Below are 27,500 nucleotides of genomic sequence, written 5' to 3'. Positions count from 1 at the left end.
TTTGGTTTTTGAGTCACTTGAGAAAATGTGACTCTATGTAATCGGTCAGTGTTAGTCTGTCCGGCCGGCCGTCCGGCCGGCCGGCCGTAGACACCACCTTAACGTTGGACTTTTCTCGGAAACTATCAAAGCGATCGGGCTCATATTTTGTTTAGTCGTGACCTCCAATGACCTCTACACTTTAACGATGGTTTCGTTGACCTTTGACCTTTTTCAAGGTCACAGGTCAGCGTCAAAGGAAAAATTAGACATTTTATATCTTTGACAAAGTTCATCGGATGTGATTGAAACTTTGTAGGATTATTCTTTACATCAAAGTATTTACATCTGTAGCCTTTTACGAACGTTATCAGAAAAACAAGGGAGATAACTAGCCTTTTCTGTTCGGCAACACACAACTTAACGTTGGGCTTTTCTCGGAAACTATAAAAGTGACCGGGATGTGAACGTGACTCATTGTGTTGTGAATAGCAATTTCTTCCTGTCCATCTGATGCCTCATATAATATTCAGAACTGCGAAAGTGACTCGATCGAGCGTTTGCTCTTCTTGTTTGTTTACTTTTGCCAGTTTGCCAGAGTTTTGGAACTTTGCAAAGCAGTTTCGTGTCGTTTGTTTAGGTCCGGGGAAACGCCAATGAAAAGAGCCGAAAAATCCTTGAGCGTTTCTATTGGGTTTGCTTTTGATTATCCATGTAATAGGGCTTCCTGCAACTGTGGTAACCGGGGATTTATTCCCCGGGTAACATGAGATTTATTTCCCAGGTGCTTGTGAATGAAAACTCATGAAAATGATGACAATATGTTATGATGGCATAGTGTCAGAAATGAGGTCACGCAAGTATACATATATACTGTCTGGGCTAGCCAAAACTCAATTTGGTCAAGAAAATTAGTAATTGCTATGATTCTTGTTAAAACAAAATCTCTTTTTTCAAAATGTGATGTACGTTGATTATAATTATTGGGCGTGTTGTGGTGGTGGTGGGAAGGAGAGTTGGGGTTGTGCAAGTTTGAATATGTGAAATGTTCTTAGGGTTGAAAAACAAAATGGATTAATACAAGTCACATAAGGAGTTCTCTTAAACATTAACTTATGCAGCTTTTTTTTCGGGGGGGGGGGGGGGTCATAGGTAGTGGAATCTTTCTTTTAAGACCTAAAAAACCCTGAGAAAATCAGGTCTTAAAATGGGGGTAAACTAACAGAAGTTATAAACACATATCTTTGGAAAACATGGTCTTACAAATGTATAATCGGGGGTTAGGGGTCTTAAAAGGGAGGGAGTCTTCTATGGGGTAAGGTGGTTCAGGGAGGGGCGGAGGTAACGAAGGCGAGTCGTGTGTAAGCATTCGTTTTTCTTGTTGATTCATCGTAACGTGGTGTTGATGTTTGAGGTGAGACAGGTTTCACCCATTGTAACGTGGTGTTGATGTTTGAGGTGAGACAGGTTTCACCCATTGTAACGTGGTGTTGATGTTTGAGGTGAGACAGGTTTCACCCATTGTAACGTGGTGTTGATGTTTGAGGTGAGACAGGTTTCACCCATTGTAACGTGGTGTTGATGTTTGAGGTGAGACAGGTTTCACCCATTGTAACGTGGTGTTGATGTTTGAGGTGAGACAGGTTTCACCCATTGTAACATGGTGTTGATGTTTGAGGTGAGACAGGTTTCACCCATTGTAACATGGTGTTGATGTTTGAGGTGATACAGGTTTCACCCATTGTAACATGGTGTTGATGTTTGAGGTGATACAGGTTTCACCCATTGTAACGTGGTGTTAATGTTTGAGGTGATACAGGTTTCACCCATTGTAACGTGGTGTTGATGTTTGAGGTGAGACAGGTTTCACCCATTGTAACGTGGTGTTAATGTTTGAGGTGATACAGGTTTCACCCATTGTAACGTGGTGTTGATGTTTGAGGTGAGACAGGTTTCACCCATTGTAACGTGGTGTTGATGTTTGAGGTGAGACAGGTTTCACCCATTGTAACGTGGTGTTGATGTTTGAGGTGAGACAGGTTTCACCCATTGTAACGTGGTGTTGATGTTTGAGGTGATACAGGTTTCACCCATTGTAACGTGGTGTTGATGTTTCAGGTTAGACACAGCAAGCACAATGGCGAGCCGACAGGGAGATAGCGGGGCCGTTCCAAAGACACCACGTCAGGTAGGCCGCTGTAACCGTGTTGTGTTGTTCATTGTGTTGTGAAGTCAGTAGTGTTGTGTTGTCCATTGTGTTGTGAAATCAGTAGTGTTGTGTTGTCCATTGTGTTGTGAAGTCAGTAGTGTTGTGTTGTCCATTGTGTTGTGAAGTCAATAGTGTTGTGTTGTCCATTGTGTTGTGAAGTCAATAGTGTTGTGTTGTCCATTGTGTTGTGAAATCAGTAGTGTTGTGTTGTCCATTGTGTTGTGAAGTCAGTAGTGTTGTGTTGTCCATTGTGTTGTGAAGTCAGTAGTGTTGTGTTGTCCATTGTGTTGTGAAGTCAGTAGTGTTGTGTTGTCCATTGTGTTGTGAAGTCAGTAGTGTTGTGTTGTCCATTGTGTTGTGAAGTCAGTAGTGTTGTGTTGTCCATTGTGTTGTGAAGTCAGTAGTGTTGTGTTGTCCATTGTGTTGTGAAGTCAGTAGTGTTGTGTTGTCCATTGTGTTGTGAAGTCAGTAGTGTTGTGAAGTCAGTAGTGTTGTGAAGTCAGTAGTGTTGTGTTGTCCATTGTGTTGTGAAGTCAGTAGTGTTGTGTTGTCCATTGTGTTGTGAAGTCAGTAGTGTTGTGTTGTCCATTGTGTTGTGAAGTCAGTAGTGTTGTGTTGTCCATTGTGTTGTGAAGTCAGTAGTGTTGTGAAGTCAGTAGTGTTGTGAAGTCAGTAGTGTTGTGAAGTCAGTAGTGTTGTGAAGTCAGTAGTGTTGTGAAGTCAGTAGTGTTGTGAAGTCAGTAGTGTTGTGAAGTCAGTAGTGTTGTGAAGTCAGTAGTGTTGTGAAGTCAGTAGTGTTGTGAAGTCAGTAGTGTTGTGAAGTCAGTAGTGTTGTGAAGTCAGTAGTGTTGTGAAGTCAGTAGTGTTGTGAAGTCAGTAGTGTTGTGAAGTCAGTAGTGTTGTGAAGTCAGTAGTGTTGTGAAGTCAGTAGTGTTGTGAAGTCAGTAGTGTTGATTTGACAATGTTGTTGAGTCGTCATTGTTCTGTGTTGTGGATCGTGCTGAATTTTGCATCGTGATTTATTGTGCATCGCATTCTATTGTCCTCAGCATTGTACTGTTCACAGTATCGCATTGTCCATAGCAGTGTGTTATCCTTATCATTTCGTTGCAAAGAGTATTGTGTTGTCCATAGCATTGTATTGTCCGTTGGATTGTATTGTCCATAGCATTGTATTGTCCGTTGGATTGTATTGTCCATAGCATTGTATTGTCCGTTGGATTGTATTGTCCATAGCATTGTATTGTCCATAACATTGTGATGTCCATAACATTGTGTTGCCCATAGCAGTGTGTTGTCCATATCATTGTATTGTCCATTTCATTGTGTTGTCCATAGCCGTGTGTTGTCCATAGCATTGTGGTGTCCAAATCATTGCATTGTCCATTTCATTGTGTTGTCCATTGCATTGTGTTGTCCATAGTATTGTATTGTCCATAGCATTGTGTTGTCCATAGCATTGTGTTGCCCATAGCATGGTGTTGTCCATAGCAGTGTGTTGTCCATAGCATTGTGTTGTCCAAATCATTGTATTGTCCATTTCATTGTGTTGTCCATAGCATTGTACTGTCCATGGCATCGTGTTGTCCATAGCATTGTGTTGTCCATATCATTGTGATGTCCATAGCATTGTGTTGTCCATAGCATTGTGTTGTCCATAGCATTGTGTTGTCCATAGCATTGTGTTATCCATAGCATTGTATTGTCCATAGCATTGTACTGTCCATAGCATTGTACTGTCCATAGCATTGTACTGTCCATAGCATTGTACTGTCCATAGCATTGTATTGTCCATACCATTGTACTGTCCATACCATTGTACTGTCCATAGCAATGTGATGTCCATAGCATCGTGTTGTCCATAGCATCGTGTTGTCCATAGCATTGTGTTGTCCATAACATCGTGTTGTCCATAGCATCGTGTTGTCCATAGCATTGTGATGTCCATAGCATTGTGATGTCGCTAGCATTGCGTTGTCCATAGCATCGTGTTGTTCATAGCATTGTGTTGTCCATAACATTGTATTGTCCATAACATTGTATTGTCCACAGCATTGTATTGTCCATAGCATTGTATTGTCCATAGCATTGTATTGTCCATAACATTGTGTTGTCCATAGCATTGTGTTGTCCATAGCATTGTGTTGTCAACAGCATTGTACTGTCCATAGCATTGTTGTCCATAGCATTGCAGGGTTCGACACTAGCGGGGGCGGGGGGCGGAACGCCCCAGAGTTTTGTGTTCCGCCCCAAACATTGCCGAAGCCTGGGGCCCACTCCGCCACAGGATAAATTCCAACAATAACAAACCGAAAATTCTAATGCCAGAGCCAATCACTAAAAATCACCAGTCAAAGTCGTCACTGAAATTTGCGTTACGATCAATGCCACAGTCAAGAAAATAAAACCCATTGAAATCGTCGAAGGACAATGCCGCAAGGGAAATAACTCCCAGATTGCGCTCTTTAGCGTGAGAAATAAGTATCGCCTTCAAATGCCAAACGCAAAATGTGGCGACACATCCCTGGTGTAAAAATACATGGAAAAGAAGATGAAGAACAGGGTGGAGAGAAACGAAAAAAGGAGAACGATGCAGCCAAAAGCGCGAAGCGCTGTCGTAATTTCAATGTCAAATGGTTGAAAGAAAAACAGACATTGCATTGCCGGCCGTGCAGATCTTATGGCGGAGAACCACTTGGAAAAAGTGGGGATTCTGAAGGACTGGTAATGTTATACCTTTTTCATCAATATGAAGTAAAAGAACAACTAGATACGTTGATGCCGATCATGGGGTACAGTACTGTACACTCTTTTTCACTGTTCTTGTGTTTTTTATTAGTAATTTTTTTTTAATAAGAGTGGGCCCCAGATTTTTGTTTTCCGCCCCAGCAATTTCCATCTCTGGGGCCAGTGTGGCCCCAGGCCAAATAAGTTAGTGTCGACCCCTGGGCATTGTATTGTCCGTAGCATTGTGTTGTCCATAGCATTTGTTGTCCATAGTATTGTGTTGTCCATAGTATTGTATTGTCCATAGCATTGTGTTGTCCATAGCATTGTGTTGTCCATAGTATTGTATTGTCCATAGCATTGTGTTGTCCATAGCATTGTATTGTCCATAGCATTGTGTTGTCCATAGCATTGTGTTTTCCATAGCAATGTATTGTCAATAGCATTGTGTTGTCAATAGCATTGTACTGTCCATAGCTGTTTATTGTCAATACCATCGTGTTGTCCATAGCGTTGTATTGTCCAACGCATTGATTTGTCGATCGTGACTCTGCTGAATGCACTGCAATGTATACTTGGGTATAATTGACAAGGCTGTTCGTTGTCATTGTATTTCGTTCGACCCCTCGAGCAGAGTCGTTAGTGCCTTAATTACCACATCCTATTCGATCTCTCTCTCTCTCTCTCTCTCTCTCTCTCTCTCTCTCTCTCTCTCTCTCTCTCTCTCTCTCTCTCTCTCTCTCTCTCTCTCTCTCTCTCTCTCCCTTTATACTTGTTACAAAGCAACAAAGTTTTGTTAGATAAGAAGGCTATTTTTTCAACATGTTTTTAAAACAACAAAAGACACTTGTCTGAGGTGGTTCCAGTACCGATTATTGTACAGAATTTTGCCCACAGAAAGGTTTCTATTTTTGCGAAAAATTGTGGATACGTCATTGTGTACATTTTGTGGTAGAAATGAAGAAACCCTTTTACATATGTTTTGGGAGTGTGATAAAGTGCAGACTTTTTGGATAGAATTTGTAAATTGGCTAAAGGCGAACTGCACCCATTGGGACAATTTAAAACTGTCTAAAGAACTGGTTCTTCTTGGAGTGGCGAACAATGTAGTCACCGATAAAGCTTTTGATGTGTTATTAATCTGTGCCAAACACCATGTATATATTTCCAAAATGAACAAAAAGACTCCTCATTTTCAGACATTTAGTAGAAACTTTAAGCAAAGATTTATTTGTGAAAAGTATAACGCAGTTGTGAATAATACAGTAGATAAATTCTACAAGGATTGGCGCCTGTATATGCACGTTTTGATGTAACCCTTAGGTTTTTTCTTTCTTAAAACCTTTTGATACTGCGACCACCAAACCACTGAACATCCCCCCCTCCCCATTCCATCCTCCCACCCCATGTATGTTGTAATTGTCTAAGTGTGTTTTTCTGTTATATGATTCTGTCCGTTCGGTTAGGTGATGTCCTGTAATGTACAGCATATACATGTAAAAAAAAAAAAAAAACTTTACAAAAAGAGAATAATTTTTTTTTTTAAAAAGCAACAAAGTTCGTGTAAGTTCACACACTCTCTCCCCCTCTCTCTCTCCCCCTCTCTCTCTCTCTCCCCCTCCCTCTCTCTCCCCCTCTCTCTCTCCCCCTCCCTCTCTCTCCCCCTCTCTCTCTCCCCCTCTCTCCCCCTCTCTCTCTCCCCCTCCCTCTCTCCCCCTCCCTCTCTCCCCCTCTCTCTCTCCCCCTCTCTCTCTCCCCCTCCCTCTCTCCCCCTCCCTCTCTCTCTCTCCCCCTCTCTCTCTCCCCCTCCCTCCCTCTATCATATATACCCTGCGTAAATTTGTCCAGTGTGCACAAGAAACAGCGACTGCCTGGGTATGACGACTTACTAGTGCCAAAACCTAGGGTTACCATTTTTACGTGAGAATTAGTAGTTCACAGTGTTAATTACTAATTTTCATTTTTGCCTCGTTTTCGGTCACAGTAGTCGGACTTTAAGAGTCCGCACTGAGGGGCTGCAACGTCCGGCAAACATCACTCTCACACTATTTCTGTAATATCTTTCAATAGAAGGCCTTATCGAGCAAGTTATCCGACGGGAAAATGCATGTCACAGTTTTCTGCAATAGCGCTTTCCTGAACGTTGTTTTGGGTATCTTAGAAAAGAATAATCGACCCCGAAAACTTTCGAATCGAAACTGTTTTTAGCAGACGGAATTTTGATCAGCTGTCACATATATCTTTCAATATAATTCCTTATTCGACAAGTTGTCGTATCATATTGTCGGGCAGACAGCTTTACCTCATGTATTTCCCTTACTACACTCATACATCTGCGTTGTAGTGTATTAGTGAAGGACAATCGATCCGAAAATGTTCGAATCGAGAGAGGAAAAAAGGCGTCTGGCCGGACGTGTGCGAAGGTCCGACCACTAGCAGACGGGTGTGTTCGGTCTCGTCTCACACACTTTCACAAACATCTGTCGATAGAATTCGTTATTCAACAAGTTGTCGGACAGACAGTTGTATGTCACGGCTATCTACATATGCGCTCAGATTTTATTGTTACTTTGCATCGGATTAAAGAACTATGGACCAGAAATGTATTGAATTGAAGGATGTTTCACTCTGGCCGGTGTAACAGTCGCGCATGCTCATTGAATCTCCACAGTCACGAGGCACATGAAAATTAGTATTATTAACAAGTGAAAATTACTAATTTTTAGTTTTGGCGCTAGTTAGCCGTCAGGAGGCGAGCCAAAACTAAAATTAGACATTAACACTTGAAAGTTAGTAATGAACACTTGAAAATTAGTAATTAACACGTGACAATTACTAATTTTTAGTTTTGGCGCTAGTAAGCCGTCAGGAGGCGAGCCAAAACTAAACATTAGACATTAACACTTGAAAGTTAGTAATGAACACTTGAAAATTATTAATTAACATGTGAACATTAATAATGTTCACGTCATAATTGTAATTTTCTCGTGAAAATTAGTAACTTTCACGGGTTAATTACTAATTTTCAGTTTTGGCACTTGTCAGCCGTCATACCTGGGGCCAGTTTCATAAGCCAGAAACACAGTCGGCCAACTGCAGTTGTCCTACAGAGCCACAGTAATCCGACGTAATCGGGTTTCAGGAACAAAATTGATCTATGGGACGCAGTAATCCTGAAGACATGTCAGGGTTTGAGTCTTTAAGACGTCACATTATGGCGTAAGAGGGTTTGATGTCACGCAAGGGAATGACCAGTAGTCTCGTTCATTGTTATTTTGAGCGGGCCAAGACTAGTTTCTTCTTCGAAATCGGCCATTTTCACGTGCGATTGAGCAAACGAAATTGGTAATGTTGCTAAATGTTTCCCTCGACTTAGCCATTCGAATTACTGTGCTGTCGGGCGACTGCAGTTGTCCGCGGATGACGGCGATTCACTCATGTAACGCGCTTTTCAGTGACCGGTCGAGGAACCACAATCGGCCGACCGTCGGTCTGGCCGCCGCTACCTTATGAATCTGGCCCCTGGAGTCTTTGCAATTATTGTTGATGTTTTTAATTTACCGCAACAATTTTCAGTGTCACCACAAATCCGGTGAGTCAGTTCAGCCTTTACTCCTCTGTAAACAGGCGGGGGACGGGTAGGGGGGGGGGGGGGGGGGGTAGCTCAGTAGCGCGCTGGCTTTGTAGCCAGTTGGCCGCTATCAGCATGGGTTCAAACCCCACGTTCGGCGAGAGATTTATTTCTGGGAATCTACTTTGTGCAGACTCTTCGGTGTCCGAACGACCCCATTTGCACACGTGCGCACGTTCGCAGCGAAAGTCTCATAGGGCTTGGAAAACACGAAGATAGCATGCAACATCTCTCGTCTCTGGTTATCATGATCGTATTTCAATACTTTGACGAGACAAACCCAGTGCTGGTATGTCGAAGAAGACAGTCACAGCGGGATTGTTCGAGTCAAAGTATCACACCATATCTTCAGCGTAGGGGAAGGGCCCCTAATATGGACCACTTTTTGTTTCATGCTGATAACTAGCCTATTTTCTTGCGAAGAAGTTTCATTTTGTGTTTGGTAGTGCTTCTCTCTTAGGTTAACCGTTAGGCCTTATTAGAGTGAAATAACTTTGATAGACATTCAGCAAAAATTAAATACAGAAAAAAATCACAAATGTGACCTGATCTGACAAAATGGTAGATAACCCGCGGGAACCTCTTTTGAGATACATTGAAATATACCAATGTAGGTCAATTATGGCCGCCATTAATACCCGTATTTCAAACTGCTCCTGAGTCTTCATTTTTGGGAGTATCCTTTTCATTCAAACATCACATGAAAGCTTGTTTTCTAAGCTTTCAGATGATATGCATATATATATCTAAAATTTTCCAAAAATCGGTTATCTACCATTTTGTCAGATCCGGTCACAAATGGTCCATATTAGGAGCCTGGGCGCCCAATATGGACCAGTGAAGCAGCCTTCACGAATCACTGTTAAAAGCCCCCTATACTTCAAAATAACATGACACAACTTAGTGTGCACGTCAGACTAATTCAAAGATGCTTTAGATTTATCTGTTTCGGGTTGAGGAGAGCATTCTTTGAAGAACACCAGGAAACTGAAGAAGCTGATCAAAAACAGAGTGAAAATGAGTGAAATTATCAACTTCCATACAAAAAAGACTATTTGATATATTTTTTTTGAAATCTCGAGGGCTAGTTATGTAGAGGTTACATGCCGAGTCTCAGTGATTATCAAAAATAATGGTCGAAGTTAGCGGATCATGAAAAATGCGAGCTTTAGCGAGCTTTTTCATGACCGCGAACTGAGACCATTATTTTTGATAATCACTGAGACGAGGTGTGTAACCTCTTTATTCCTCCTTTCTTCAGTTATTCAAAGAAAAGAGGAGTTTTTTTGCGAAAGTTTGATCGAATCCTATTCACTCAACCAGTCAACCTGCGCAGGCGATCGATTAATGCGCGGTTGTATAGTTCCGTGCAAATCATTCCATTCTGTTAACACTTCTTGTCAGTTTTCCTATTTTGGACTAAAATCAAGTACACAGATATGCTGTTATTCTGCTGTGGCGGCAAAGGCAGATATTGTGTGTTCTGTATATGTTTTGGTATCGCTTAAATAATATTCTTTCGTCAAATGGGACTAGCAGACGAACTTTTGCACCCGTGTTCCAACGTTAAAAACTGTATGAAGTTAAGTTTTCTGGGGAAAATAGTGTATGAAACCGCTTTATGTTGTTTAAATTGATGAGATGTGTGCATTTGGTTGCGTGTGATCTGTTTATTAAATGAAATATTGTTGAAAACTGACCGTCGGATTACAGTCTGTTGTCGAAGAAACTGAGTGAAAAGAAGGGGAACTACTCTTGTCGCTAGACAAAGTATGAGTTACTTGCCTTGGGAAATTGCTTGTGATGAACGTCTGATCTAGATTCAGAAAACAACCGAACTCATGGATTTTATATGGAGATTCATGTGTTCAGGCCTGTAGTTGTTAATTTAAATGCAGTATGTTTGTATTGTTTGCTCCAGAGATGTATACTTCGTACATTAGAGCGTTCGGAACTTTTCAGTCGCAAAAAGTAGTACCGAAACAGAACAGCTTCTCAACCCATTGCACTATCGAGGATTCAGGCTGTTGCTGGGTCGTTATTTGTTTGGTTGCTGGGTCATTATCGAAAAATAACTACCCCTACAAGTTTACAGAGGTAAAGAAGCAGAGGGGGGAATAAAGGTTATTTTTAGCAAGCTTCTTAATGAATTAATTAGAATTGCCTTGAGCTTTTATTTTCTTTGTTTTGTTGAAGGTGGTCCATATTAGGGGACTCACGCATACTTTGAGGTTTTGCTATTATTTTTTGTTTGCAGTAGAAACTCGGGGTAAACACTGCTATAATGTAACAAATACGGTCTAAGCTGTCATATATAGCCATATTTGTGTGATAAAAGCTTTGGCTGTGGACAGAAACGAGTCCGTTTTAGGCGGCACATTTAGAGTGAACGCTGCCAAAAGTGAGAAAAAAAGCGAAAAATCCTAACGGTTTTGAGGTTTGTGTTTCTGCAACTGTTTTGACATGTGCACCTTATCCAGAGAGGGTGAATAAAGCGAATGGAATTGTTTTGAGCGCTTTAGTGCCGTTAGTTTGTCAGAACATGAGGTGGTCCATATTAGGAGTCGGTCCATATTAGGAGCTTTTCCCCAATTACCAATACCAGTCCCAATATAGGCCAACTGGTCTAAGAGGACGTTAAACCCTAATAGTCAGTCAGTCAGTCTGTAAACAGTTGATCGTAGCAGTCAGTTGAGCCTTTACCCCTCTGTAAACTGTTGATCGTAGCAGTCAGTTCAGTCTTTACCCCTCTGTAAACAGTTGATCGTAGCAGTCAGTTCAGCCTTTACCCTACTGTAAACAGTTGATCGTAGCAGTCAGTTTAGCCTTTACCCTACTGTAAACTGTTGATCGTAGCAGTCAGTTCAGCCTTTACCCTACTGTAAACTGTTGATCGTAGCAGTCAGTTCAGCCTTTACCCTACTGTAAACTGTTGATCGTAGCAGTCAGTTCAGTCTTTACCCCTCTGTAAACAGTTGATCGTAGCAGTCAGTTCAGTCTTTACCCCTCTGTAAACAGTTGATCGTAGCAGTCAGTTCAGTCTTTACCCTACTGTAAACAGTTGATCGTAGCAGTCAGTTCAGTCTTTACCCCTCTGTAAACAGTTGATCGTAGCAGTCAGATGTGTAGGTGTTTTGTGAGAGACAAATCATGCATTAGCTCACTGAGTCACTCTTTCCCGAGCTATGTTTCATTATTCGGGTATTTGAGCACGGCCACTTCCACGTGACTGTAAGTGTCTTGTGAACCAAGCACTGGACCCAGTGGAGAGTTGTTGTTTTACATGGCAGGCTGTGAACACTTTGAAACTGTGCTTACATATCACTCAACACGCATTATTTTTGAAGGTACAGGAACATTTTCAACCTCTTTTGATGTCAATTTTCAAAATTGAGATAATGGTATATTTTGCAGGTCTATGCAAAAATGTTATAGTCTTTAAAAAAAAGAAAAGAAAAAAGATATGTGATTGTGTGCACTGTGCACTGCATGGTGTCCTGTTTGGGTCAAACATCGCTCACACGCTCTGGGAAATATGTTCATTCCAATTGAGAAACTAATTTAATTTTAGCCAAAGAAAACATCATGTCATTACGCTATTTTCAGCCATATCTGTAAGACGCGTTACAATGATTGAAATAGACTCACATTATTTCATCAAACTTAACCCAGCGATGTACTCCACTATCAAAATAGGCCCTGTAATTGTAACTGATACCCCATTCAATTACCCAACCCTCGTTTATAATTATGATCATTGTCATGTCATCATATTCAAAATTGTGTATCATAGACACTGTCTGCTTGATTTCACACTTGTTTCAAAACATTCTGAAAAGATCACAGGCAAAATATCTTCGAAATCTATTTCGGGGGGTCAATCGATCAGTGTCGGATGTCTTTAAATATTGACCCATTAAGTGTTATGATTGATAGACCCACTCCGTGTTTCATTGCAGACTGTTGATGATATGATTGCGGCAATGATGTCCATGGGTTTTGAGCTTGAGGATGCCCAGGATGCAATGCAGTATGGGAAAATGTCCACACAGGAGGCAGTAGAATGGTAAGCAGTGCACAGACTGCACAACTCGCTGTTTGCTCGTGAACCAATGACAGACTGCACTACTCGCTGTTTGCTCGTGAACCAATGACAGACTGCACTACTCGCTGTTTGCTCGTGAACCAATGACAGACTGCACTACTCGCTGTTTGCTCGTGAACCACTGACAGACTGCACTACTCGCTGTTTGCTCGTGAACCACTGACAGACTGCACAACTCGCTGTTTGCTCGTGAACCAATGACTGACTGCACTACTCGCTGTTTGCTCGTGAACCAATGGCAGACTGCACTACTCGCTGTTTGCTCGTGAACCACTGACAGACTGCACTACTCGCTGTTTGCTCGTGAACCACTGACAGACTGCACTACTCGCTGTTTGCTCGTGAACCACTGACAGACTGCACAACTCGCTGTTTGCTCGTGAACCACTGACAGACTGCACTACTCGCTGTTTGCTCGTGAACCACTGACAGACTGCACAACTCGCTGTTTGCTCGTGAACCACTGACAGACTGCACTACTCGCTGTTTGCTCGTGAACCACTGACAGACTGCACTACTCGCTGTTTGCTCGTGAACCACTGACAGACTGCACAACTCGCTGTTTGCTCGTGAACCTGACTGACTGACTGCACTACTCGCTGTTTGCTCGTGAACCAATGACTGACTGCACTACTCGCTGTTTGCTCGTGAACCAATGGCAGACTGCACTACTCGCTGTTTGCTCGTGAACCAATGACAGACTGCACTACTCGCTGTTTGCTCGTGAACCAATGACTGACTGCACTACTCGCTGTTTGCTCGTGAACCAATGGCAGAATAAACGGACAGGGGGGATAGGCATGGCAATTTGGCATTAAACAACATAATCAGACTGACAAAACCATGCAACCTCTTCTGATAATTGTTTACACTGTCATGGTTGTTAATGCTCCCAATGATCTTTGTTCATCAGTTTTTCACTTAAAGTCTGAAACTTGTACAGGAACTGAGTGAGGTACTTTACCAAAAAATGACTTCATGGATTGAAGCTAAGAAGTTTGGGGTAGTCTTAACGTTTGCTTCAGTGTATTGGGGATATTTAATTCCATGATATCCAACCAAGGGGTTTTCTCACATTTGGCAAAATAGAGGTTGCATAATAACATTATTGTTTTGTTCTTTACATGTTTGAATACACGCTAGCCCGGCCATGGCCATGTTGGGTTTGATGCGTGCATGCCTGGTTTTCTCCTGTAGATGGGTGTCGGCACAGGAGGTCTGCCCGCTGTCCTCAGCCAACATGCTCCGTCTTCATGGCAGCTCAAATTTTTTATCGAGGTTCTCTCCTCTAGATCCGCCGTGTTTCGCCTAGGGGCTTGCGCTGCCTAGTTGATAGGGTCACCTCGTAGAGGATGTGGTCATAGACCACGCACGGTCGGTCTTGGGATAGGGAAACGTTATGCTAGTCCGGAGGGATTACGCCACAATGGCCACCTCGCGAAGACCCAGGGTCCTAGACTAGGGAGGTCCAAGGGGGAGCACCGGGAGGGCTACCCCTCTACCCGCACCTCCAACACAATCCCTTCCCCTGGTAGCTTCATCCCCAAGGAGGAAACAGAGCTACCTGCAACACCCCACACGCTAGCAAAACCTCAAATTGATACTGCATTATTTGCTAGGTACAACATTGATTGTGTTTGTGTGATAATGACAGGATTGTGTTTGTGTGATAATGACAGGATTGTGTTTGTGTGATAATGACAGGATTGTGTTTGTGTGATAATGACAGGATTGTGTTTGTGTGATAATGACAGGATTGTGTGTGTGTGATAATGACAGGATTGTGTTTGTGTGATAATGACAGGATTGTGTTTGTGTGATAATGACAGGATTGTGTTTGTGTGATAATGACAGGATTGTGTGTGTGTGATAATGACAGGATTGTGTGTGTGTGATAATGACAGGATTGTGTTTGTGTGATAATGACAGGATTCTGGCAGGCAAACCTGGCTATGCTGCTAGTGGAGCACAACCACCAACCCGTACACTGGTAAGCTGAGTCTTTGCAGTTTACACCCAGTCAGCACTAGCTTTAGGGACTCCTGTGATTATCACAGACTTTACTTTGTCAGATTTGTGCTGAATGTGGAACTGATGAGGAGAATGGAGTAGATGCAGATGATATAGTAGAAATATGCTAAACACTGTCACACTCTGAAAATGTGACTACGATTCTGTCTTACACCGACTTTTTAATATAATCTTTGTGATATAGTTGTGTGTCTTACACCGACTTGTTAATATAATCTTCGTGATATAGTTGTGTGTCTTGCGAATAGAGCATACTGTGCATATTGAAATAATATTCGAACAGCAGTGTGTGACCTAGAGACCTGAGTCAGTGTGCTGCTCAGCAGTGTGTGACCTAGAGACCTGAGTCAGTGTGCTGCTCAGCAGTGTGTGACCTAGAGACCTGAGTCAGTTTGCTGTTCAGCAGTGTGTGACCTACAGACCTGAGTCAGTGTGCTGCTCAGCAGTGTGTGACCTACAGACCTGAGTCAGTTTGCTGCTCTGCAGTGTGTGACCTACAGACCTGAGTCAGTTTGCTGATCAGCAGTGTGTGACCTACAGACCTGAGTCAGTGTGCTGCTCAGCAATGTGTGACCTACAGACCTGAGCCTGTTTGCAGCTCAGCAGTGTGCCCAGCTGGACAGTACTTGTGACTTGTCAAAGCGACAGAGGCGTTAAGGGTTTCTTTGATCAGGCACTCCATGCTCCTACGGTAGGACTGCAGTCATTTGACACGGTATTGACTATCCTACGGTAGGACCGTAGTCATTTGACATGGTATTGGCTATCCTACGGTATGACTGTAGTCATTTGACACGGTATTGACTATCCTACAGTAGGACTGCAGTCATTTGACATGGTATTGGCTATCCTACGGTATGACTGTAGTCATTTGACACGGTATTGACTATCCTACGGTATGACTGTAGTCATTTGACATGTTATTGACTATCCTAGGGTAGAACTGCAGTCATTTGACATGGTATTGACTATCCTACAGTAGGACTGCAGTCATTTGACATGGTATTGGCTATCCTACGGTATGACTGTAGTCATTTGACACGGTTTTGGCTATCCTACGGTAGGACTGTAGTCATTTGACATGGTATTGACTATCCTACAGTAGGACTGCAGTCACTTGACATGGTATTGACTGCCCTACGGTAGGAATGCAGTCATTTGACATGGTATTGACTGCCCTACGGTAGGACTGCAGTCATTTGACATGGTATTGACTATCCTACGGTAGGACTGCAGTCATTTGACATGGTATTGACTATCCTACGGTATGACTGCAGTCATTTGACACGGTTTTGACTATCCTACGGTAGGATTGCAGTCATTTGACACGGTATTGACTATCCTACGGTAGGACTGCAGTCATTTGACATGGTATTGACTATCCTACGGTAGGACTGCAGTCATTTGACATGGTATTGACTATCCTACGGTAGGACTGCAGTCATTTGACATGGTATTGACTATCCTACGGTAGGACTGCAGTCATTTGACATGGTATTGACTATCCTACGGTAGGACTGTAGTCATGTGACGTGGTATTGACTATCCTACGATAGGACTGCAGTCATTTGACATGGTATTGACTGTCCTACGGTAGGACTGTAGTCATTTGACAAGGTATTGACTGTCCTACGGTAGGACTGTAGTCATTTGACATGGTATTGACTGTCCTACAGTAGGACTGCAGTCATTTGACATGGTATTGACTGTCCTACGGTAGGACTGTAGTCATTTGACATGGTATTCTTCTTCTTCTTCTTCTTCTTCTTCTTCTTCTTCTTCTTCTTCTTCTTCTTCTTCTTCTTCTTCTTCTTCTTCTTCTTCTTCTTCTTCTTCTTCTTCTTCTTCTTCTTCTTCTTCAGCGTTCCAGAATTTTTCTGGTACGTGTGAGCTCGTTTGCCCATTTGGGTTCCCCACACTATACTCTGAGAGCATAGTCAGCTCACTCCGCTTTCATTGAGTAGGCATGCTGGGTATTTTTGTGTTTCCATAACCCACCGAACTCTGACATGGATTACATGATCTTTTCCGTGCGCACTTGGTCTTGTGCTTGCGTGTATACACGAAGGGGGTTAAGTCACTAGCAGGTCTGCACATAAGTTGACCTGGGAGATCGGAAACATCTCCACTCTTAACCCACCAGGCGGCAGCGACCGGGATTCGAACTCACGACCTCCCGATTAGGAGGCCGACGTCTTACCACCTCGCCACTGCGCCCGTAATATCGTGTCAATCACACATCACATACGGTTTCCAAAAAAACCCATCCGGGTATAGCAGGTTATTTCTTAGATACGAAAAAAATTATACATTTCTACTTGTCCAAACAACATATACAGTAATTCTTGTGAGCGCCCAGTATCGAGCAAACGCTCACCCCCTAATTTGGGTCAAAAACTGTGTATAGAGTATAGTACCTTGTAAACGCCCATAACCCATTCTAAAGGTGTCAAAAAACAGGTTCTTGTTGATATACGCCTAGTCACAAAATACAGAACTATCAATCGAGTGGACAATGTTAACATGCATGCTGCATGCAGTCACATGTTCAGTTCGTACGTTTACTAATGCAGTCTCTGGCTAGCCATGCCAAAAGTGGACGACGATCTGAGAGACTCATCTAAGGTTTAAGAGGTCGACCTTGGGGGACTTAAAGAGATCAAGTGAACGGACTGTGTTTTGAATACGCTGTGTTTTACACGTTTCTTACATCCCCACCCCCTTCACGATTTTGCGAGATGAATTTGATCAGGACAAATGAACTGACTACAGTTATGATATTTCGGTGTGTGCAAGGTTCTGGTTTTTGTTCAGACGAACGCACCCTTCTGCTCGTAACGCTGGATATGCGAAGCAGATTTTGTGTTACCAAAACCTGTAACACAAAGTGATTGTAAATTTGTGGTTAGTTTCCATGTTTCATTCTGGCGAGGCACTTGCACACACAATAACGGGTCTGTGTCACAGAGAAAGGGACAAAGAGGGTTTAACATTTCTTCTGCATGGAAACAAATCCTACTATCATTCTCATACAGGGTGACCCAAAAAAAGAGTACCCAAACAAAACGTCATAAATTGAACAAAAATAAAGCAATCTTCATAAAATTTATTTACACACACAAGTAGCCTCTGCATGATTTCAACAAAAAATGTTAGCGTTCTAGCTTGTCTTTCAGGAAAGTTATGCTCATTCTACAGAACATGCTCCAAATGGCCTCCCCCGGATTTAAATCCCCCAGATTTCTATCTTCGGGGGTTCCTGAAAGACAACGTCTACAGGAACAACCCACAGACAATCGCAGAACTCAAGTGAGCCATCACAACAACCATTCGCGGAATCTCGCAACAGGAGTGTGTGCGGGTGATTGATAACTTTGCGCGGCGAGTTCAAGTTTGCCTGAATCGGCGCGGAGGCCATTTGGAGCATGTTCTGTAGAATGAGCATAACTTTCCTGAAAGACAAGCTAGAACGCTAAAATTTTCTGTGCAAATTATGCAGAGGCTACTTATGTGTGTAAATAAATTTTTTGAAGATTGCTTTATTTTTGTTCAATTTATGACGTTTTGTTTGGGTACTCTTTTTTTTGGGTCACCCTGTACAAAGGGATAAAATATCGCTATTTCTCACGAGGTACAGATTCTGACACATTTTATTGTTTCACAAATGATGTGCCACACTATTGATTATTGTGTCTTATGGACCTATCTGGCAGTTATCTTGACATCACATTAGTACATTTTGATTTTGAGCATGAAATGTTAGGGTCCCATTTTTGGCACAGTGTGATCAAGTGGGTGGAGTTTTTTTTAACGTGACCACCCAACAGAGATACAAGCTTATTGGTTAACAATTCTTCTTTAAATGTTTTGAAATGAACTCTAATTAAAACAATCAATTGTGTTTTTGCAATTTTATTGAACACGAAAATGCATAAACATTTTGGATGGCGGGATATAGACCAAGTGATTGTAGATTGTAATCAGAAGCATGCAACTTAATAGTAGAAACTGTTGCAGGCAGGGAAGATAGCAGTTTGACAGTGCCACTTCATTTCAATCACATATTTTCAAGTTAGAATATTAGGAATCAAATACTGTAACACAAAGTGACAGTAAAATTGTGGTTCGTTTCTGCAGGCAGGGAAGATAGCAGTTTGACAGTGCCCATCATTTCTATCACGTATTTATCAAGCTAAAATATCGACTAGTTCAGTGTTGTGATTGATCGACCCACTCCGTGTTTGTTGCAGACGGTTGATGATATGATTGCGGCAGTGACGTCCATGGGCTTTGAGCTTGAGGATGCCCAGGATGCAATGCAGTATGGGAAAATGTCCACACAGGAGGCAGTAGAATGGTAAGCAGTGCACAGACTGCACTACTCGCGGTTTGCTCGTGAACCAATGGCAGAATAAACGGACGGGGGGGGGGGGGGGGGGGGGGGGGGGGAAAGGCATGGCAATTTGGCATTGAACAACATATTCAGACTGACAAAACCATGTAACCTCTTCTGATAATAGTTTACACTTTCCTGGATGTTTATGCTCCCCATTACATTTGTTTAGCAGTGTTGAGATTAAAGTCTGAAATGAGTACAGGTAGCGGGTACATTACTACAATTCACTTATTGGATTGAAACTAAGTAGGTAGGGGTATAGTGTTAAAGCTGGCTTTGGTTTATTGGGGATATTCCATTCGATGATATCCAATCAAGGGGTGTGATCACAGTTTGCATGAAATAAGTGTCATAATAACATGACGCTATATTCTGTCCATGCCTGATGACAAGGTAGCCAAACCTCAAATTGATACTGGTCTGTGTTTGCTTTGCTGCATACGTATGGTACACCATTGATTGTGTTTGTGTGATAATGACAGGATTCTGTTTGTGTGATAATGACAGGATTGTGTTTGTGTGATAATGACAGGATTCTGGCAGGCAAACCTGGCTATGCTGCAAGTGGACCACAACCACCAACCCGTAAACTGGTAAGCTGAGTCTTTGCAGTTTACACCCAGTCAGCACTAGCTTTAGGGACTCCTGTGATTATCACAGATTTTACTATGATACATTTTTACTGAATGTGAAAGTTAGCCCCTTTGATGAGAAATTAAGAATGTAGTAGATGCAAATGCTATAGAATTATGCAATACACTGTTACACTCTTCAAATGGGGCCACGACCTTCAATGAAATGTTTGTGACGTTATGTTTCTTTTGTTGATGGTACTTTGTATAAGCATCCCGTGACAAGGTCACCCCTAAAATTGACCTGACAAAAATCTTAGCCCCGTATTTTAAAATCTGCAAACAAATTAATATGCACAAACCAAACACTTCTGACTACCATTGGCTACATAAAGACTAGAGAAGTAAAGTGCACAAAACAAAATATTCTGAACAGGAAATTGAATGGCCTTTCCAAGTGTTTGGTTTGTGCATATTCGGATTTTTTGCAGATTTTAAAATACGGGGCTATGGTTTTTGTCAGGTCGATTTTAGGGGTGACCTTATTTGACAGGCTGTCACGGGATGCTTATACAAAGTACCACCAATCCGACAAATCATATGAACCGCTGACATAATGACCTTTTCGGGCATACAAAGTTCAACTAAACTGAATTGTGTTTTAATGCTTTTCTTAGCATGCGAAATTTGTTGCAATAATTTGTTGGTCAAATTTAGTATCCTAATAGTACCGTAAAATCCCTAGCAAACGCCCAGTATCTAGCAAACGCCCACCCCCCACTTTTGGCCAATGGCCTAAAGTTGTGCAGAGGGGTCACTACCTAGGAAACGCCCACCCCTTTTTTTTTCTTTTTAAAAAAATTTGTTTTAAGACATTCGGCCTCCTTTATCTACTATTTGTGCACACTGTTCGATGATTCGCCGGTTTTTTCTTCTTATTTGTTTCTATCACAGAACGTTGAACTTTATTTGTGTAAACAAACGGTGTGTTTATTTTTCATCAGTTAAAATTGCATAAATCACATGTTGTATCACTTTTTTTGTCTTGTGAAAATGTGATGACACTTTATCTTGCAAAGGGGTGTATACCTGGCAAACGCCCACCCCTTACTTGTACCCGAAATCTGTGCAGAGAGGGGGGGGGGGTTGGGCGTTTGCTAGGGATTATACGGTACGTACGTACGAGCAGCAACTGTTGACCTACAGATCTGAGTCAGTGTGCTGCTCAGCTTGTTGCCCAGCTTGACTGTACCGTTCAGAGCGGACAGAGGCAATAAGGGTTCCTTCGATCACAACTGCAGTCATTCGACAAGGTACTGACTACATTTGACAAGGTACTGAATACATGACAATCGGTAAACACTTCATAAGCGATGGCTTGCACAATAGACGATTTTCGAAAATAACTCTGTTATGATTGTCAGTGGTCTGGGTAAGTAGGTTCCCCGGCCTCAAAACTGCAGTCAAACATCACAACTTCCGGCACACTCTCCACACCTCCGACGAGCTGTATCCCGCGATCGGTACGCACATCTAACTCCCATGTGTTTGCCATGTAGCGCGCGATCAATATGATACCCTTTTGTTTTCAAAATAACGTTCAAGAGTTCATCGGAGTAGAGAATCTGTTGTGGCACGTGTTACAACGTGTTATGATCGAGGTCATGTGGGTTTGGCTTGAGGTCATGGGGTATTAGTTTAACACATGTGCTCAGCAAACACTTACAGTGATCAGCAAGCCATCCGTGGCTATTCGTAGCTCCGATGATTTCTTAAAATAAAAAGAAGGTATTATATGTAGGGCACACCGCATAGCATACACATCGGAGTTGGTTGATCGTGCCAATCGCAGGATACAGCCCGTCAGAGGTGTGGATAGTCTTCCGGAAGTTGTGATGCTTGACTGCAGTTTTGTGGGGAACCTACTTCCTCTAGACCGCACCAACATCCTGACAAGAGTTTTTTTTCTCCGGAAAACGTCTATTACAAATAACATGGCATCATCTGTCCGTATCCTTAAGGGACACACATCTGCAATCTGGGGATGTTTAGTAAGTTTACAAGTCACACACATGAACAGCGCTATGACAGAAGAGACGATAAAATCATGCACATCACTCATATGAACATATCTATGACAGAAGTAACGATAATAGCATGCACATCACTCATATGAACAGTACTATGACAGAAGTAACGATAATACCATTTATTCCCCCCTCTGCTTCTTTACCTCTGTAAACTTGTAGAGCTAGTTATTTTTCGATAATGACCCAGCAACCAAACAAATAACGAGCCAGCAACAGCCTGAATCCTCGATAGTGCAATGGGTTGAGAAGCTGTTCTGTTTTGGTACTACTTTTGCGACTGAAAAGTTCCGAACGCTCTATACGTACGAAGTATACATCTCTGGAGCAAACAATACAAACATACCGCATTTAAATTAACAACTACAGGCCTGAACACATGAATCTCCATATAAAATCCATGAGTGTTGTTGTTTTCTGAATCTAGATCTGCCGTGCACAAACCGTTCATCACAAGCAAATTCCCAAGGCAAGTAACTCATACTCTAGCCGACAAGAGTAGTTCCCCTTCTTTTAACGCAGTTTCTTCGACAACACTGACTGCAATCCGACGGTCAGTTTTCAACAATATTTCATTTTATAAACAGATCACACGCAACCAAATGCACACATCTCATCAATTTAAACAACATAAAGCGGTTTCATACACTATTTTCCCCAGAAAACTGATCTTCATACAGTAATTAACGTTGGAACACGGGTGCAAAAGTTCGTCTGCTAGTCCCATTTGATGAAAAAACATTATCCTAAGCGATACTAAAACATAAACAGAACACACAATATCTGCCTTTACCGCCACAGCAGAATAACAGCATATCTGTGTACTTGATTTTAGTCTAAAACAGGGAAACTGACAAGAAGTGTTAACAGAATGGAATGATTTGCACGGAACTATACAACCGCGCATTAATCGATCGCCTGCGCAGGTTGACTGGTTGAGTGATTCGGATTCGATCAAACTTTCGCACAAAAACTCCTGTTTTCTTTGAATAACTGAAGAAAGGAGGAATAAAGAGGTTACGCACCTCGTCTCAGTGATTATTAAAAATAATGGTCTCAGTTCACGGTCATGAAAAAGCTCGCTGAAGCTCGCATTTTTCATGATCCGCTAACTTCGACCATTATTTTTAATAATCACTGAGACTCGGCATGTAACCTCTACGCACATCACACATATAAACATATCTATGACAGAAGTGACGGTAATATCATGCACATCACACATATGAACATATCTGTGACAGAAGTAACGATAATATCACGCACATCACACATATGAACACATCTATGACAGAAGTGACGATAATATCATGCACATCACTCATCTGAACAGTACTATGAAAGAAGTGACGGTAATATCATGCACATCACACATATAAACATATCTATGACAGAAGTAAGGATAATATCATGCACATCACACATATGAACAGTAATATGACAGAAGTGAAGGTAATATCATGCACATCACTCATATGAACAGCACTATGACAGAAGTGACGGTAATATCATGCACATCACTCATATGAACAGCGCTCCGATACAAGTAACAATGATATCATGCACAACACACATCACGCACATATGAACAGCACTATGACAGAAGTGATGGTAATATCGTGCACATCACTCATTTGAACATCGCTATGGCAGAAGTAATGATAATATCATGCACATCACTCATATGAACATATCTATGACAGAAGTAACGATAATACCATGCACATCACACATATGAACAGCACTATGACAGAAGTAATGATAATATCATGTACATCACTTATATGAACATATCTATGACAGAAGTAACGATAATATCATGCACATTACACATATGAACAGCACTATGACAGAAGTGACGGGAATATCATGCACATCACTCATATAAACAGCGCTATGACAGAAGTGACGGTAATATCGTGCACATCACTCATATGAACAGCGCTATGATACAAGTAACAAAGATATCATGCACAACACACATTTGAACAGCGCTATGACAGAAGTGACGGGAATATCATGCACATCATTCATATGAACAGCGCTATGACAGAAGTGACGGTAATATCATGCAAACCACACATATGAACATCGCTATTACAGAAGTGACTGTAATATCATGCACACAACTCATAATTATGAACAGCGCTATGACAGAAGTGACGGTAGTATCATGCAAACCACTATGAACATCGCTATGACAGAAGTGACAGTCATATCATGCACACCACTCATAATTATGAACAGCGCTAAGACAGAAGTGACGGTCATATCATGCAAACCACACATATGAACATCGCTATGACAGAAGTGACGGTAGTATCATGCAAACCACACATATGAACATCGCTAAGACAGAAGTAACGATAATACCATGCACATCACACATATGAACAGCACTATGACAGAAGTAACTGTAATATCATGCACACAACTCATAATTATGAACAGCGCTATGACAGAAGTGACGGTAGTATCATGCAAACCACTATGAACATCGCTATGACAGAAGTGACAGTCATATCATGCACACCACTCATGATTATGAACAGCGCTAAGACAGAAGTGACGGTCATATCATGCAAACCACACATATGAACATCGCTATGACAGAAGTGACGGTAGTATCATGCAAACCACATGTATATGAACATCGCTATGACAGAAGTGACGGTCATATCATGCAAACCACACATATGAACATCGCTATGACAGAAGTAATGATAATATCATGCACATCACTTATATGAACATATCTATGACAAAAGTAACGATAATATCATGCACATCACACATATGAACAGCGCTATGACAGAAGTGACGGGAATATCATGCACATCATTCATATGAACAGCGCTATGACAGAAGTGACGGTAATGTCGTGCACATCACTCACATGAACAGCGCTCTCATACAAGTAACAAAGATATCATGCATAACACACATTTGAACAGCGCTATGATAGAAGTGACGGGAATATCATGCACATCACTCACATGAACAGCGCTATGACAGAAGTGACGGTAATATCATGCAAACCACACAATGTCATATGAACATCGCTATGACAGAAGTGACTGTAATATCATGCACACAACTCATAATTATGAACAGCGCTATGACTTTCTTCTTCTTCTTCTGCGTTCGTGGGCTGAAACTCCCCCGTACACTCGTGTTTTTGCACGAGTGGAATTGTACGTGTATGACCGTTTTTACCCCGCCATTTAGGCAGCCATACGCCGCTTTCGGAGGAAGCATGCTGGGTATTTTTGTGTTTCTATAACCCACCGAACTCTGACATGGATTACAGGATCTTTTCCGTGCGCACTTGGTCTTGTGCTTGCGTGTACACACGAAGGGGGATAAGGCACAAGCAGGTCTGCACATTAGTTGACCTGGGAGATCGGAAAAATCTCCACACTTAACCCACCAGGTGGCCGCGGCCGGGATTCGAACCCTCGACCTTCCGATTAAGAGGCCGACGTCTTACCACCCCGCCACAGCGCCCGTCTGCGCTATGACAGAAGTGACGGTAGTATAATGCAAACCACTATGAACATCGCTATGACAGAAATGACGGTCATATCATGCACACCACTCATAATTATGAACAGCGCTATGACAGAAATGACTGTGATATCATGCAAACCACACATATGAACATCGCTATGACAGAAGTGACGGTAATATTATGCATAGTCCTTACTGTATATGAACAGTGCTAGGACAGAAATGACAGTAATATCCTGATCATTACATATATGAACAGTGCTATGACAGAAGTGACGGTTATATCATGCACATCACACAGGGACCGGCTGTGGAATGTGCTCCGCCGTGCAGTACCTCTGGGTCACCGGGGAACCAGGCTGCCTCTCCTGCCCCGCCCTTGATGGCAAGATCACAGGAATCAGAGGACCAAGTGTTAAGGTTGTCAGACCATGAGGTAAATTCATCTCAGAAAAAAAACCACCCACCGAAACATTATTTTAAGACTTGAAGTTATGTTTCAAATGAATAAGGTGCATTATCATTAGTGTGACTCTTTTTGTTGTTGTTGTTGTTGTTGTTGTTGTTGTTGTTGTTGTTGTTGTTGTTGTTGTTGTTGTTGTTTTCCTTGTTTTTGTTTTTCATTTTGAATTTACATGATATAGAGCAACTTTAAAAAAAAAAAAAATTATCTGTTGTGTTGTAGGCAAATATTGTGTGAACCACCAACCAGACATACGTCCCTATTTGGTGTCTGTATTTCCACCGTCTTCATAATTGACGTAGGTTGTGAATGGTACTAGAAGTGAGCAGACAGTACATCATCATGTCTTTGATTCCAGAGAGAGTTTCTCAACGCCTGGTTCCCTCACCTTGAGAGCGAATCATACATAATCCCCCCGGCTCACATTGACACTGTGCATGAGACAATGGTATATATCGGAGAAGGTGAGAGAATCCAGGTACTGAAAACACAGCAACAAATAGACATAGATGAGAGTAGAGAGGTCATGGACACTGTCCGCATAGACAGAGTGCTGAAAAATGTCCACAACTGCATGAATCAGATAAAGGACAAAGCCGCAAGGGGGAAAGAATTTATGGTAATTCTGACCCAAGCTAAGATTGGTGTATATGGCGCTGATTCCCAAAGCATCTATGCTGGTGCAGCAGCCAGAAACATGAACAGCGTCAAGGCAGAGCCGTTGAACCTGAAGGAGGACTTTGTTGACCTCCTCGTCATACATCGCGAGCGTGGGATAATGATGGCGGCAATCATACCTCAGACAGAAGACGACCCCCTTGCAGTTCAAGAAGAACTAAAGAAGGCCGCTGCGTACCTGAAGCAAGCCAGAGATGTTGTGAGGCGCTGTGTTCTGGGTGACCTGGTCACACAGCCAGCCCTCCACCAGGCCATTGTCCTGCCCGACACAACGAGACGCTGTCTGGAGGAGGTGCTGGGAAACATGAGCGATGTAAGTTAACACTTGACCTACACTCGCTCACACACGCAAAAACAGACGCACGCAGGAGAGAAATTGAGAGAGAGAGAGAGAGAGAGAGAGAGAGAGAGAGAGAGAGAGAGAGAGAGAGAGAGAGAGAGAGAGAGAGCTTTGTTCACCAACGTAAAGTAAGGGCTAGTTCATGGCGCTATGCTCTTAATCCACACAGTGTGCGCATTTGATGTCCGATCAAAAAACTTAACGGATTATCTGGGATGATTTTGAAGCTAGACCTTTAAACATTTTCAGACTTCTGGTATTTGATAATCTTCCGATTTGACCCCGATTTGATTGACCTTCGTCAAATGTTGGGATCACAGCGGGGTCATGCTCTTCAACTTTTTAAGTTGAGTTTTGTTTTAGATATTTTGGAAACAAAGCCTCCACATTTCCTACAATTGTAGGTGTTATTAATCAGCAGACATGACCAACATGTAGCTTGTTTCGTATATGTTCACAGTAATAGCATGGACATGTTTGCTGGACAAGATGATCACCACTGAACATATCTGGAATATTACAGGTCACACTTTTGATCAAGTTTTTGTCGATTATTCTGATGCCAAGGTTTCTCTTGAACATTTAATTTATGAAGCTGAAAGAGGATTTTTATATATATTTTTTTTTATTGGGGTTAAGTCTTACAAATGTGGGTTAACTTACAGAGGTTATGAACAAACAATCTTTAAAAACAAAAAGGGTCTTAATGGGGGAGGTCGGGCATAAAAGGGGGTGGTTGTATAAGAAGGGAGGGACTCTTGTGGGAGGGTGG

At 42.1% G+C, this 27,500-nt stretch overlaps 1 protein-coding gene across 3 annotated transcripts in view; it reads left to right on the top strand.

Annotated features, from left to right (window-relative positions):
- Positions 1 to 27,391, top strand: part of LOC138957226 (uncharacterized) — a 36,108-nt gene extending 8,717 nt beyond the window's left edge. Inside the window, exons 2-8 of one of the 3 annotated variants that reach the window (XM_070328374.1) lie at positions 2,098 to 2,167; positions 12,506 to 12,612; positions 14,581 to 14,641; positions 18,933 to 19,039; positions 19,611 to 19,671; positions 25,549 to 25,683; positions 26,069 to 27,386. In XM_070328374.1, coding sequence (XP_070184475.1) covers positions 2,117 to 2,167; positions 12,506 to 12,612; positions 14,581 to 14,641; positions 18,933 to 19,039; positions 19,611 to 19,671; positions 25,549 to 25,683; positions 26,069 to 26,710 — 1,164 coding nt within the window. In that variant the 5' untranslated portion in view covers positions 2,098 to 2,116 and the 3' untranslated portion in view covers positions 26,711 to 27,386. Of the gene's footprint in view, positions 1 to 2,097; positions 2,168 to 12,505; positions 12,613 to 14,580; positions 14,642 to 18,932; positions 19,040 to 19,610; positions 19,672 to 25,506; positions 25,684 to 26,068 lie in introns of all 3 variants that reach the window. The other 2 variants (XM_070328375.1, XM_070328376.1) reach the window with 2 other exon arrangements.
- Positions 27,392 to 27,500: the final 109 nt, after the last annotated feature.

This window comes from Littorina saxatilis, unplaced genomic scaffold (genome assembly GCF_037325665.1).
Source record: "Littorina saxatilis isolate snail1 unplaced genomic scaffold, US_GU_Lsax_2.0 scaffold_1139, whole genome shotgun sequence".
Lineage (NCBI taxonomy): Eukaryota > Metazoa > Mollusca > Gastropoda > Littorinimorpha > Littorinidae > Littorina > Littorina saxatilis.
This window is presented reverse-complemented; position numbering and strand designations above follow the sequence as displayed.